Source organism: Dipodomys merriami, unplaced genomic scaffold, assembly GCF_024711535.1.
Source record: "Dipodomys merriami isolate MVZ:Mamm:240054 unplaced genomic scaffold, mDipMer1.0.p SCAF_7, whole genome shotgun sequence".
In the NCBI taxonomy this organism is placed as follows: Eukaryota; Metazoa; Chordata; class Mammalia; order Rodentia; family Heteromyidae; genus Dipodomys; species Dipodomys merriami.
The window spans coordinates 34689311-34703519 of record NW_027206290.1 but is presented as its reverse complement, the minus strand read 5'-3'; the positions used below and the strand labels follow the sequence as shown (position 1 = coordinate 34703519).

Below are 14209 nucleotides of genomic sequence, written 5' to 3'. Positions count from 1 at the left end.
AGGGCCTGGGCATGTCCTTGAGATACTTTGCTCAAGGCTAGTAGTAGTAACTTACCACGTAAGCCACAGCTCCACATTTTTTTTTAATGTTTTATTGGAGAAAGAGCCTTAGAGACTTTCATGCCCAACCTGGCTTTGAATTGCAATCCTCAGACCTCAATCTCCTGAGTAATTAGGATTACAGGCATGAGCCACCAGCACTTTTATGTACTCTTGTATTCTTTCCTCACACATTTTATGAAACATTTCTAGAGCCACTGTACTAGCATGCAAAACAGGTAATACATTCATATAGTTCAAAAGTGAAACAAAAAAATATTAAGTGAGATATTTTTCTCACCCCATATCCCAATCAACAAATTCCCAAGTTAACTTAAGAGTAGCCTAAATTTCAATAAAAATGTTTTGTTTTCCATTAACTATGACGTCTCCTTTTATTCTTAGCAAGGAGAATTAGAAACAACTTGAAAACCTGTTAAGACTCAACTCATTTCTTCTTTTACTCTTCTTGTTAGGTCTCTAAGAAAAACTACTATCAGAAACAGGAAGAATTCCCTAACATAGGGCTGGGAAGTTGGCTCAGTGGTAGAGTGCTTGTCTCGCATACATGAGGCCCAGGGTTCAATTCCTCAGCAGCACATAAGCAGAAAAAGCCTGAAGTGGGGCTGTGGCTCAAGTGGTAGAGTGCTAGCTGTGAGCTGAGGGACAGTGTTCAGGCCCAGAATTCAGGCCCCACAACCACCACCAACAACCAAAAAAAAAAAAAAAAAAAAAGAAAGAAAGAAAAGAAAAAGAAACTGTACCTAAACTATAAAAACTAGGACATGAATTTATTCAGAACCTAATTCACCCATCTGCTTTGGTTCCTTTGCTACTACTTGGCAGAACAAGTCTATCTAACAGGCAGTTATTACCTGATCTTCATATCCTTCTATCTTCACAGGTGTGAACTGATCCATGTTATACTGGGCAAATGCACTGTTTAGAAAAAATTTAAATAATAATTTTACCAGCTGCTGAAGTAAAATCTGTAGAAATTTTTCTCTGACATTTTACATCCAATCCACCTAAAATCTGACTTGACTAGATTCTGTAAGCCTGTATTTTAGATGTCATCACTTGAAATTGCCATCATGAATAATGTTCTAATTATAATTTACCTAAGTAAAACTTCCACCTAACTTCACTGCTTCCACTCTAGTCCAATCACTACCAACTAATTACTCTAAGAATCTTGGAAGTACCATCTTGCTTTAGCCTCTGTCTCCTGATATACTGATTAAAATAATCATAGTCAGTGCCTATTATAAAATTTAAGTTTCATTATGTCATTCTATTTAGCACTCCTTTTATTTTTTTATTATCTGTATGTAATTGTACATTCGAGTTGCCATTTAACCAAGCAGTTTAAGAATACAATGCATCTTGATCAGTATCACACCTTTCAACATTCTTGCCCAACCCTCCCAACCCACAGCACTCTCAAATAACGTCCTATCTTAGAATGACCCAGGTGCCAGTGGTTCAGACCTGTAATCCTACCAACTCAAGAGGCTGAGAACTGAGGATTACAGTTCAAAGTCAGCCAATACAGACAAGTCCCCAAAATGCTATCTCCAATTTACTAGCAAAAATTCAGGGCTGGTGGCATGGCTTGAGTGGTGGAGTACCAGAGGAATTCAAACCCTGGAAGAAAAGAGAGAGAGAGAGAGAGAGAGAGAGAGAGAGAGAGAGAGAGAGAGAGAGAGAGAGAGAGAGAGAGAGAGAGAGATAGAGAGGAAGAAGAGAAGGAAGGAAGGAAGGAAGGAAGGAAGGAAGGAAGGAAGGAAGGAAGGAAGGAAACGAAGGAAGGAAACGAAGGAAACGAAGGAAAGGAAGGAAGAAGGGAGGGAGGGAAAGGAAAGGAAGAAGGGGGGAGGGAGAAAGGGAGAGAAGGAGGAGAGAGGGAAATCCTCCTTTAACAAGAAGGTTCTCCATAAACCCAGAGTTTATAAGAATCAGAACATTTACATATAAACCTTTAATGTTAGTTCAACTAAAGCAACTGAAGCATTTAAACTATATACCAACTTCTAGTCAATCATATTTAGAAATGGGATAATAAGTTTAGAGTTGTGATCACTCTTAAATAACAGTCTACCTTAATGTACTCAAGAAATACCTTGTCACATGAAATAGAGATTTATTTTGGGTAGCTATCAAGGATAAAATTATGGCTAACATGGCAGGCAAATTAAAGAACCTGCTTTGTTTTCAAAGAATTCATTACTAAAAGTAATCAGTTTGCATAAACACCTATTACCATGATATAGAAGAGGTTCAGTCAAAGAGTAGAACTGAATTAGCAAATGATAAATATTCTTTTCTATGGCAGATTCTATTTGAGTGCATATTTAATGTGTGGTTACTTGCCTAAACAAATTATAACCAGGGCATCATTCATGATGACAATGATAATTTATAAATTACAGTGACAATTTGTAAATACTATGTTTTCAGAATCTAGTTTCAAGAATGAGCTTCAAGCTGGTTACCGGTAGCTCAAGGCCTGTAATCCTAGCTACTCAGGAGGCTGAGATCTGAACATCGCAGTTCAAAGCGAGCCCAGGTAGGAAAGTCCGTGAGACTCATCTCCAATAAACCACCAGAAAATTGGAAGTGGCATTGTGGCTCAAGTGGTAGAGTGCTAGCCTTGAGATGAAGAGCTGAGGGACAGAGCCCAGGCCCAGAGTTCAAGCCCCACAACTGACAAAAAAAAAAAAAAATAGAATGAGCTTCATGGCTGGGGATATAGTTTAATTACATTATTTGCCTAACATATGCAAGGCTCTGTGTTTACCCTAGCAGTGCAAGGAAACAAGCACCACCACCACCACAACAAAAAACCCATTACCACCACCACCAAAAGGGGAAACACACACACACACACACACACACACACACACACACACACACACACACACACACACACACACACACACACACACACACACACACACACACACACACACACACACACACACACACACACACACACACACACACACACACACACACACACACACACACAATCTCCTGTCCAAAATGTGCTCCAAAAGGCTGGAGCTCAAAATGTGCTCCAACGAGGCTCAGCAGAAGAGCACCTGTATAGCGAGCAGTTCAAACACCAGGACTATCAAAAACAAAAACAAACAAACAAACAAAAAATGGGCTCCAGAAAAGTATCTAAATAGAGAGAAAGATTAGTATTTCCTGGGCAACAGCTCTTACCACAGCTTTCTGTAGGCAAAATCTAAATCAATTATATATCATACCAAAATGATTTTATGATTATTATATTGTGCTTTACATTAAAACATCTTTCATGGGCTGGGAAGGTAGCTCAGTGGTAGAGTGCTTGCCTTGCATGCACGAGGCCCTGGGTTCAATTCCTCGGTACCACATAAGCAGAAAAAGCCGGAAGGGGTGCTTTGGCTCAAGTGGTAGAGTGCTAGCCTTGAGCTGAAGAGCTGAGGGACAGTGCCCAGGCCCATAGTTCAGGCCCCACGACCGACCAAAAAAAAAAAAAAAAAAAATCTTTCATGATGCCCATCCCACCTCTTTCTGGTCATCTTCTAATTCTGTTTCATTCTCCACAAAAACTTTGGGCCACAAAAACTAGCTCAAGGCTAGCATTCTACCACCTGAGCCACAGCACCACTTCCAGTTTTCTGAGTGGTTTATTGGAGATAACAGTCTCACAGACTTTCCTGCCTGGGCTGGCTTTGAACCTTGATTCTCAGATGTCAGCTGCCTGAGTAGCTAGAATTACAGGTGTGAGCCACCAGCGCCCAGCTTACTTTGGGCCATTTGAGTAGACAGTAACTGAATGGGTAGAAGGGTACTGATTAAAAAAAAAAAAAAAGAGGATAGCAGGCCTTGAATGCTAAATAGATTTGTTTATAGATGACAAACAAAAAATCTGCCACTATACTGTTTTTGAGAACAAAGTATTTTAGACAAATGGTATTTTGCCAGGTGCTGGTGGCTCCTGACTGTAATCCTTGCTATTAAGGAAGCTGAGATCTGAGAATCATGATTCAAAGCCATCCGGGGCAAGAAACTTTGTGATACTCTTATCTCCAATTATCCACCAGAAAACCAGAAGTAGTGCTGTGGCTCAAGTGGTATAGTGCTTGCCTTGAGTTGAAGAGCTGAGGAACAGTGCCAGACCCAGAGTTCAAGCCCCATGACCAACAACAACAACAACAAAAAGGTATTTTGAAAGGTTAGCCTAACAGTGATAGGGAGACGTCCAATTATGCTTATCTTGTAGTTAATTCTATTCAAACACTTTCTGGACATATGCTATCATTTTTATAATTCAGGAAACATTACCAATCCTCAGCAGCAGGATAATATTTCTATAAACAGCAGATAAAACATAAATTCAGCTGGGCTCACAACAGTAATCCTAACTACTCAGGAGGCTGAGATGTGAGGATGGCAGATCGAAGCCAGGGAGGAAGTCTGTGAGACTTTTATCTCTAATTAACTATTTTTTTTTAGCCAGAAGTAGAACTATGGCTCAAGGACAGAACCCTGGCCCTCAGTTCAAGCCCCAGTATTGGCACCAAAAAAATTTAAATAAAAAAATCAATGTGAGGTAGAGAGCTATAAAAGAAAACCTTATAGTTAACACTAATTTCTTCTTTAATAAGGAAAATCTGGGCAAAAACAAAAATAAATAAGATCAAATAAGCTTCAAAGATGTAAACATTTGGGGCAAATGTATTAACTCTAAGAAAAGCCAAAACCCAACACTGAGACTTAAGGTTTGAATAATGAAATATCCTTCACTTCCCTCCCTGCCAACAGACTCAACATGTTTAGCCAATGTTACAATAACACTGTATATGAATTTATTAAAGATACTTACTGTGCTGCCCCTTCCCTGAGGAGATTGTCATTATTAAGTAGTAGCCGAACATCTAAGGAAGAAAATGTGGGAATGTTGAGTTTGACTGATTTTTAGATTACTGGAATAGAGTTTAAAATTTAAGATTTGAGCCAGGCACTAATGGCTCACACCTGCAATCCTAACTACTAAGAGGCTGAGATCTGAGGATCACAGTTCAAAGCCAGCCCAGGCTGACAAGTCCCATGAGACTCCCCCCCCCCACCCCCCCATCCCCCCATCCCTGCCCCCTTTCCTGTCCTGGGGCATGAACTCAAGGCCTGGGCACTGCCCTAAACTCCTTTTGCTCAAGGCCTGCACTTTACCACTTCTACCTTTTTCCATGATTAATTGGAGATAGGAGTCTCACAAACTTTACTGCCTGGGCTGGCTTCCAACTGTGATCCTCAGAGTTCAGCCTACTGAGTAGCCAGGATTATAGGCATGAGCCACTGGTTCCCAGCCCATGAGACCTTTAGCTCTACTTAACCATCAGAAAACTGAAAGTGGAGCTATGGCTCAACGTGGTAGAATGCTAACCTTGAGCACAATAGCTCAGGGACAGAGTCAGGCTCTGAGTTCAAACTACAGAAAGTGTATGTACAGATATTCTAAGAATGTCAAATCAAAAATGCTAATATGTATAGATTTGTACATAATTAGTTTTAATAATTCAACAACAAACGTTTAAAGAACTTCAGTGCAAGAGAAAAACAGTTTGTAGAATGCTCCAGTGGTGCATATCTACAATTGTAGCATTTAGGAGGCTGGACAGGATATCTAAAGTTCAAGACCAGACTAAGCTGCATAATAAGATTTTATCTCTAAATAAATAAATAAAGACAGCAAATGCAATTGAAGGTCATAAATGTACTAGAATTGTGGTTCCCAAATTAGCTGTGATTTAGAATTAACTGATAAAGAACTTGATATAAAACACAGATTACAGCCTGGCGCTGGTGGTTCACGCCTGTAATCCTAGCTACTCAGGAGGCTGAGATCTGAGGATCGTGGTTCAAAGCCAGCCCAGGCAGGAGAGACCGTGAGACTCCTATCTCCAATAAACCACCAGAAAACTGGAAGTGGCGCTGTAGCTCAAGTGGTAGAGCGCTCGCCTTGAGCTGAAGAGCTGAGGGACAGCGTCCAGGCCCAGAGTTCAAGCCCCATGACCGACCCAAAAAAAAAAAACAAAAAACCCACAGATTACCAAATTCTACCCAAGATATAACAAATGAAAAATCTGAGAGGATAATAAAACTGAATCTGTAAATTTAATGTTTCCCAGATATAGTCAGCCCCATTGGTCCTAGGATGGAATGTGTGTGTGTTCTGAACTCAGGACCTAGGCACTATCCCTTGACATTTTAAAAAAGCTCAAGGCTAGTGCTCTACTACTTGAGCCATAGCTCCAGTTCTGGCCTTTTTTAGGGAGAAAGGTAGGTAATTGGAGATAAGAGTCTCATAGACTTTCCTGCTTAGGCTGGCTTCAAACTGCAATCCTCAGATCTCAGCTTCTTGCTTAGCTAGGATTTCAGTTGTAAGCTAATATGGAACTTATTGAGTGAAAGTTCTGAAGAATTGAAGTTGTGACAATATTAAAGTCATAAAAGTTATTTAAAATTGTTTATTCATGTTTTTATATTAAACTCTAATTTTCCCCTCATCTAAAGCAGGTATCCTAATTTATGGGTAAAAGTTTGCGTTTGACTCAGACTAAGAAATAAGTCCTTAATTTAAGGATTAGCAAGGCAACCTTGGATAAGTTATTTTTTTCAATCTCTGTATCTCTGTTTGTTTGAGCTTTTATACCAGTAGCAGGACTTGGAACTCGGGGCCTTATACTCTTGCTGGACTTTTTCCCTCTAGCTTTTTGCTATTTGGTTGGAGACAGAGTCTTGAAGATTGGATCCTTAGATCTCAGCCTCCTAAGTCGCTAGGATTACAAGTATGAGCCACTAGAACTTTGCTCAATCTCTTTAAATGTTGATTTCTTTAGCTATGGTTATAATACAAACATAGTGGGACATACTTATAAACCTAGCATAGACAGAAAGATTTCAGATTTGAGGTTACTGTTATATACTGAGACTATCTCAAAACAACCAAGACGAAAGATAAAACATGTAACACCCAAAGGAAAAGCCAGAGAGAGGGGGGAGGAAGGAAGAGAGAAAGCGCTCAAATACCCAAGGATTTTAATAACAAAATACTAATCTTTACTCACCATTGAATACTTCATTAAACTCTCCTGGGGGTGCATGGGTGATGAACTTAGCAGCTATGCGTACCTAAAGAAAAATAAAATACATACTAAGTGTACTGTGAAGAGTAATACACAGCTGGGCACAGTGCATATGACTGGTCTGTACTCAGTACTAGAGTGGTAGAGGCAGAGAAGTCTTTTTGAGTTTGAGGCCAACTTGAGCCACACACACAGCAAGATCCTGTCTCAAATCAAAATAACTCAACAATAGCAACAATAAAACAGGTAAATGTAAAGAAATGACAACAAAAGGACAACAAAAGTTTTCTAATATATCTTAAAAATTCCTAACCTTTACAGTAATTTTGTTGTTGTTGTTTTTGGGTTGGTTGTGGGGCCTGAACTCTGGGCCTGGGCACTGTCCCTCAGCTCTTCAGCTCAAGGCTAGCGTTCTACCAGTTGAGCCACAGCACCACTTCTGGCTTTTTTTTCTGCTTATGTGGTGCTGAGGAATCGAACCCAGGGCCTCATGCATGCAAGGCAAGTACTCTACCACTGAGCCACCTTCCCAGCCCCTATAATAAAAATTTTTTTAAAAAGAAAATTCTTGCTTAGATTTCTACAGTTCAGAAATCTTTAGGTTGGGGGGTGGGGGGAGAGATAGGAAGGGAAGGGAAGGGAAACAAAGGAGGAGGCAACAGTGCTTGATAAGAAATGTACTTATTACCTTGTCCATGTAATTGTAACCCCTCTGTACGGTATTTTCACAATTAAAAAAAAATCTTTACATTGGCCTATGAAACATCCCAAAGCTGTTCCCATCAATACAGGTGTATTTTGATTTAGAATATGTGTACCATTTTAATGATTTTGAACTTTTCTTTAAAAAGCTGAATAATCAATTTGGGGTCATATAGTAATATACTCAAAAGGAGAAAGCTATAATCTTATCTCTCATATGAACATTTAAACAAAGCCAAAATCAATGTGACTTAAAAATTAAAAGAGCAAAACCACATGAGCTTCACAATTCTTGCTGGGGGGAAAAATGACAAAAGTTAACACTTATCCCAATAAAATAAAACTAAACTACTAGTTTTGGGTAGCAACAGAATAAACTTCCTTGCCTTCAATTTAGGGGACCAAATTTTAGTAGCAATTTTCAGAATGAAGAAAAATAAGCATTGTCACTAATTTTAAGAGCGGTAACCTTCAGAAGAAAATAAGTACTATCACTGATTTTAAAGAAGGGATAAAGCCTTTCAACATTATACTAGACAAAAGTCTAAAAATATTCTCTGTAAAAAACTCATTCGGTCCTCTTCCCACCGTCTACAGCAATTATCCCTCTGTGGAGCAACTATAATGAACCTTTTGTCTTTTTTTTTTGTCATTTTATACTTTGGGAAGAATTCTTACCTAAATTTTTTCAGTTCTGTATTATGTCCTTTGTCCATTTTACTGTCCAGGTAATTTTGACTGTCCTATTTTTACTTTTTAGAATTTTTGTAATTTCATCTTAATGTACAAAATAATCTTACAAGTATATGAACTATACTTGTCTTTAGTAGACTTGCTGCTGCTGATCAAAATAGATGAACAGTTTATCTTTTGAGTAAACTTAAGGGGCCATTGGTTACAAAGGATATTGTTGCATAGTTCCCCCCCCCTCTTTTTTTTTTTTTGCCAGTCCTGGGGCTTGAACTCAGGGCCTAGGCACTGTCCCTAAGCTTCTTTCACTCAAAGCTAGCACTATACCACTTGAGCCACAGCGTCACTTCCAGCCTTTTCTGTTTATGTGGTACTGAGGAATCAAACATAGGGCTTCATGCATACTAGGCAAGCACTCTACCACTAAGCCACATGCCCATCCCCTTAGCTTCTAATTTTTTAACAGTAAGAATACAGGGATGAGGATGTAGCTCAGTGGCAAAGCACTTGATTAACATATAAAGGGCTCTAGGTTCAATTCCCCAGCACTGAAGAACAACAAAAACCAAGCAAACAAAAAAACACCTAAACAAGTCAAAACCAAAAAGTAAATTTGGTATGTGAACTACTGTAGAATTCATAGGCATCCACATTACAAATTCACATTTTAGGATATTTTGTACATGAAGTTTGAACCCTGCCATAATTACAATTACAAATTATTTTTCAGGGACAAAAAATGATACAGATTAAGAGGGAATATTCCATAAAGTTATTATAGAAAATCAGGGGAAAAAAGGGTTATAAACAGGAGGAAATACTCTTCATTTAAACTATAATTACTTACAGTTAGTATTGCGACTGAAAATCTCTTAGATATCGATATTAGCTATATTATCAATAGTATATGCTATATTAATAACCATTCAAATTTTTAAGAGTATAAAGCAGTTCTTATAGCACAAAACTTTGAAAAATTCTTTATCTGCTGATATGCATTGATGTTAAAACAATATACTATTGAGTGAAAAGGGTTTACAAAATGCCTTATTAGCAAGGCACCAGTGGACCATACTTATAATCCTAGCTACTTAGGAGGCTGAAACCTGGGCAATCATGATTTGAAGTCAGCTCAGGCAGAAAAGTCTATGAGACTTTATCTACAATTTAATTAGCAAAAAGATGTACTGGTTGTGGCTCAAATGGTAGTGTAACAGCCATAAGCAAGAAAACTGAGTGAGTTCAATCCTCAGTACTGGCAAACAACAACAACAACAAAAACATATTGCTGGTCCTATTAAAAGGACTTGGGATAACGTGACATGAAGATTAACTACTTGAAGGACAGGATAAAAAAAAAAAGGTAGATTTTATCTCTCTAAAACCAAACAAAAACAAAATGGCCAGGGGTATATCTTAAGTAGAATGCTTGCTCAGCATGACAAAGACCCTGAGTTTAATCCTGCAATTCTATAGATATATACACCTATATATGTACACATATATAGATATATATACAAGTCTACATTTATTTATACATTTGTATATCAACTAAATGTAAACTATGAGTATTTCTAGTGGCAATATTACAAAAGATATTTTCTACTTTTTTGCTTATCCTTGCTCAAAAGGAATACAGATTACTTATATATAAGGAGAAGTTAATTTTTTAAAAGGGGGGAGGGATGGCATTGCTCAAGATGCACTATATTCATAAATTGCTTTGTTACATGGCAACTCCTTTGTCAACTACTTAAAAAAATAAATGGAATGCCAACGTCCTTATCTTTTAATTTTTTAAAAGACAGAAGGCAGCTGGGCACAGATGGCTCAAGCCTGTAATCCTAGCTACTCAGGAGGCTGAGATCTGTAGAACACAGTTCAAAGCCAGCTCGGGAAAGAAAAATGCCCATGAGCCTCCCAATTAACCACTCAAAAGAAGTAGCACTATGGCTCAAGTGGCTAGCCTTGAGAACAAAGAGGCTCAGGAACAACGCCCAAGCCCTGAGTTCAAGCCCTATAATGGACCAAAAAGAAAAGATAGAAGGGGACATGAACATGAACTAAGTGAAATCAAAACAGAGAACTACCAGGTCACAGAAGCTAAATAACTAAAAGAGGTGACATTTAAAAAATATTAACAGCAATAAGAAAGGCATTTTAAAGTTACTTTTATTCAAGAGCTTGCCTTATTCATTTCATATCTACATAATGCGTGCGTGCGTGCGTGCGTGCGTGCGTGCGTGTGTGTGTGTGTGTGTGTGTGTGTGTGTGTGTACCAGTACTGACTTGAACTTAGGGCCCTGAACACTGTCCCTTCGCTTTTTTGCTCAAGACCGGTACTCTTAACACTTGAGCCACAGCTCGTCTGGCTTTTTGGTGGTTAACTGTAGATAACAGTCTCACAGATTTTCCTACTCAGGCTGGCTTTGAACTGTGATCCTGCAATCTCAGCCTCCTGGGTAACTCAGATTACAGAGGTAAGCCATTGGGGCCCGGGTTGTATGTTTTATGCTTGACAATGTAAGACTGATTATTGGCTAAAAAGGGGTTAATAGTGAAAAAAAACCCTAAAAACTCAAATCTGTGTGTGTGTATACACACATACACACGCCTGTACTGTGGCTTCAACATGATAGGTAAGTAGTAGTGTCTCATAATAATTTTTTTTTTTTTTTTTTTTTTTTTTGCCAGTCCTGGGGCTTGAATTCAGGGCCTGGGCATTGTCTGTGCTTCTTTTGCTCAAGGCTAGCACTCTACCACTTGAGCCATAGCACCACTTCCAGTTTTTCCTGTGTATGTGTATTGAGGAATCGAACCTAGGGCTTCATGCATGCTAGGCAAGCACTCTACCACTAAGCCACATTCCCAGACTCATGATATTTCAATTTGCATTTTTCCTATTACAAATGGAACAGAACATCTTTTTTACATATGTAAATGCCGTTTATATTTTAATTTCCATGAGCTTCCTAAATCACATCTTCTATTTTTAAAATTGGTTTTAGGAACTGTTCATATTTTAAAGGTATACATACACCACTGCTTTTTTTTGGGGGGGGGGCGGAGCTTGAACCAAGGACTTTATGTTCACTTGGCTTTTTCACTCATAGCTGGCATTCTACCACTTGAGCCACTCCTTTACTTCAGGCTTTTTGCTGATTAGTTGGAGATAAGAGTATCTAGATTTTGTCTCCCCAGGCTAGCTTCAAACCTCAGTCCTCTGATATCAGGATTACAGGTAAGAGCCTCTAGCACCTAGCTTCATGTCTACTTTGTAAAGGATAAAAAGACAAACTTCAAATGTTAGTGAGAGAGAATTATCAGGTAGAAGTATTTGAGTTCTGATTCAGGTGCTAAAAAAGTAATCTCAATGCCTCTGAGATTATTTAAGAATACCAAGAACAAGAAAAATATACAATTATAGAAACCAAAAATCGCCAGGTTTTAAATAACTGGGGAGAGTTAAAAATAATGTTAAAAAGCTGGGTGCTGTGGCTCACACCTGTAATCCTAGCCACTCAGGAGGCTGAGATCTGAGGATTGTGGTTCAAAGCCAGCCCAGGCAAGAAAGACTGTGAGACTCCTATCTCCAATAAACCACCAGAAAACCGGAAGTGGCACTGTAGCTCAAGTGGTAGAGCGCTCGCCTTGAGCTGAAGAGCTGAGGGACAGTGCCCAGGCCCAGAGTTCAAGCCCCACGACTGACCAAAAAAAAAAAAAAAATAATAATAATAATGTTAAAAAAATGTACATAACTACAGTATGGAATCCTAAAACATGCTCATAGTAAGGAATCTCGTTTTTTCCTGAGAGCTATTAAAATGGTGGATTACCTGGTATTAGATAAACATTTGGCAATTTCAAATGTTGATTTATGCATTTTTAAACAGAATACTATAAAAATTGCTTAAAGTAGGACTAGACATAATGGTATAATATACTCACTATAAAACCTGAAGCCTGTTTCATGACTAAAAAGTCCTTCATAATTAGGCATGCTTCCTCAATTCTACTTCCTAACAGCTGTTAGATCTAAAGTCCAGGTTCAAGGCTACTGCAGTTTTTCTTCTTTTTTGCCAGCAATATTCTTCTATGTGATGGTTTGCTCCCATATTGATTTGTTTCAATGTCACCAAAGTCTCCTCTCCAACTAGCTGCTATATTCTCTCCATCAAAATGCTAACTCCTTTATCTATTAGTTTTCTTCAAGAAACTTGCCACCATCAACATATATGCTTACTGTCCAGACCTCCAAAAGAATTCCAAAAGCTTGGAGCAGAGGTGAAAAAAAAAAGCAGGTTGGCAAATTAAATTTAGTTCAGAGGTCATAGCTTGCCAACCACTGGCAGAGAGCAACTATGCCTTGTCCAAAGCCACATGCTTAGAATTTAGACATTCAACTATACCATGCATGTACCAAGAAGTAAAATTCCAGAGGATTATCCTGAATGTGTCACTTGGATTTGGCTTTATACTTTGAGAAATTTTTACAACCCAAAATTAAGTCAAAGTTGTTCTTTTGAAAGAAGCAACTGTCACAAAGTTAGGAAACTAAGAAAAATGTGTAAATTTAAAAGTCAAGACTCAGCTTAACAAGTGGGTCAATAGTATGATAGTTGGGCAGTTTGTGGCTCACAATACAATCTCAGCTATCGAGAGGTGGAAATCATGAAGACTGCGACCTGTAATCCTATCTATTCAGGAGGCTGAGATCTGAGGATCCCAGTTCAAAGCCAGCTCAGGCAGGAAAGTCCATGGACTCACCAATTAACCACCAGAAAACTGGCAATGGCTGAAAGTAATAATAGAGTGCTAGCCATGAGCAAAAAAGTTCAGGGACAGCACCCAGGTTTTGAGTTCAGGCCCTATGACTGAAAAAAAAAAGAAAAAAAGAAAGATATTTGTGATCAGCCCAGGAAAAACATAACCCCTACCCCCCCCATCTAAACAATAAGCTAGCATGGTGGCAGGTGCCTGTAACTCTTGCTACAGAAAGACATAATTAAAGGAGGATTATGGTCCAGGTTGTCTGAAGCAAAAGAACCCTACAATCCTACCTGAAAAATAAAGAAAAAGAACAGGCTGGGGGCGGAACTCAAATGCTAGAACACATATCTAGCAAGTTTAAGGCCCCAAGTTCAAAAGCTAGTACTGTCAAAAAGAAAAAAGAAATGCAAGGGGCTGGGAATGTGGCTTTAGTGGTAGAGTGCTTGCCTAGCATGCATGAAGCCCTGGGTTCGATTCCTCAGTACTATATAAACAGAAAACCTGGAAGTGGCACTATGATAGAGTGTTAGCCTTGAGCAAAAAGAAACTCAGGGACAGTGCACAAGCCCTGAGTTCAAGCCCCAGGACTGACAAAATAAAAAATTATAAAAAATAAAAAGGGCTGGGAATGTATCTTAGTGGTAGAGTGCTTGCCTAGCATGCAAGAAGCCCTTAGTTTGATTCCTCAGTAGCACATAAACAAAAAAAGCCAGAAGTGGAGATGTGGCTCAAGTGGTAGAGTGCTAGTCTTGAGCAAAAGAAGCTCAGAGACTGTGCCCAGGTCCTAAGTTCAAGCCCCAGGTTTGGCAAAGAAGGAAGGAAGGAAGGAAGGAAGAAAAGAAGGAAGGAAGGAAGGAAGGAAAGAAGGA

At 38.9% G+C, this 14209-nt stretch overlaps 1 protein-coding gene across 1 annotated transcript in view; it reads right to left on the bottom strand.

Annotated features, from left to right (window-relative positions):
* Capza1 (capping actin protein of muscle Z-line subunit alpha 1) overlaps positions 1-14209 on the bottom strand; it is a 50051-nt gene that overhangs the window by 14576 nt on the left and 21266 nt on the right. The window contains exons 2-4 of the mRNA XM_070006312.1: positions 7161-7224; positions 4919-4970; positions 915-978 (exon numbers count right to left, since the gene is read on the bottom strand). Of these exons, the coding sequence (XP_069862413.1) occupies positions 915-978; positions 4919-4970; positions 7161-7224 (180 nt within the window). The remainder of the gene's footprint in view (positions 1-914; positions 979-4918; positions 4971-7160; positions 7225-14209) is intronic.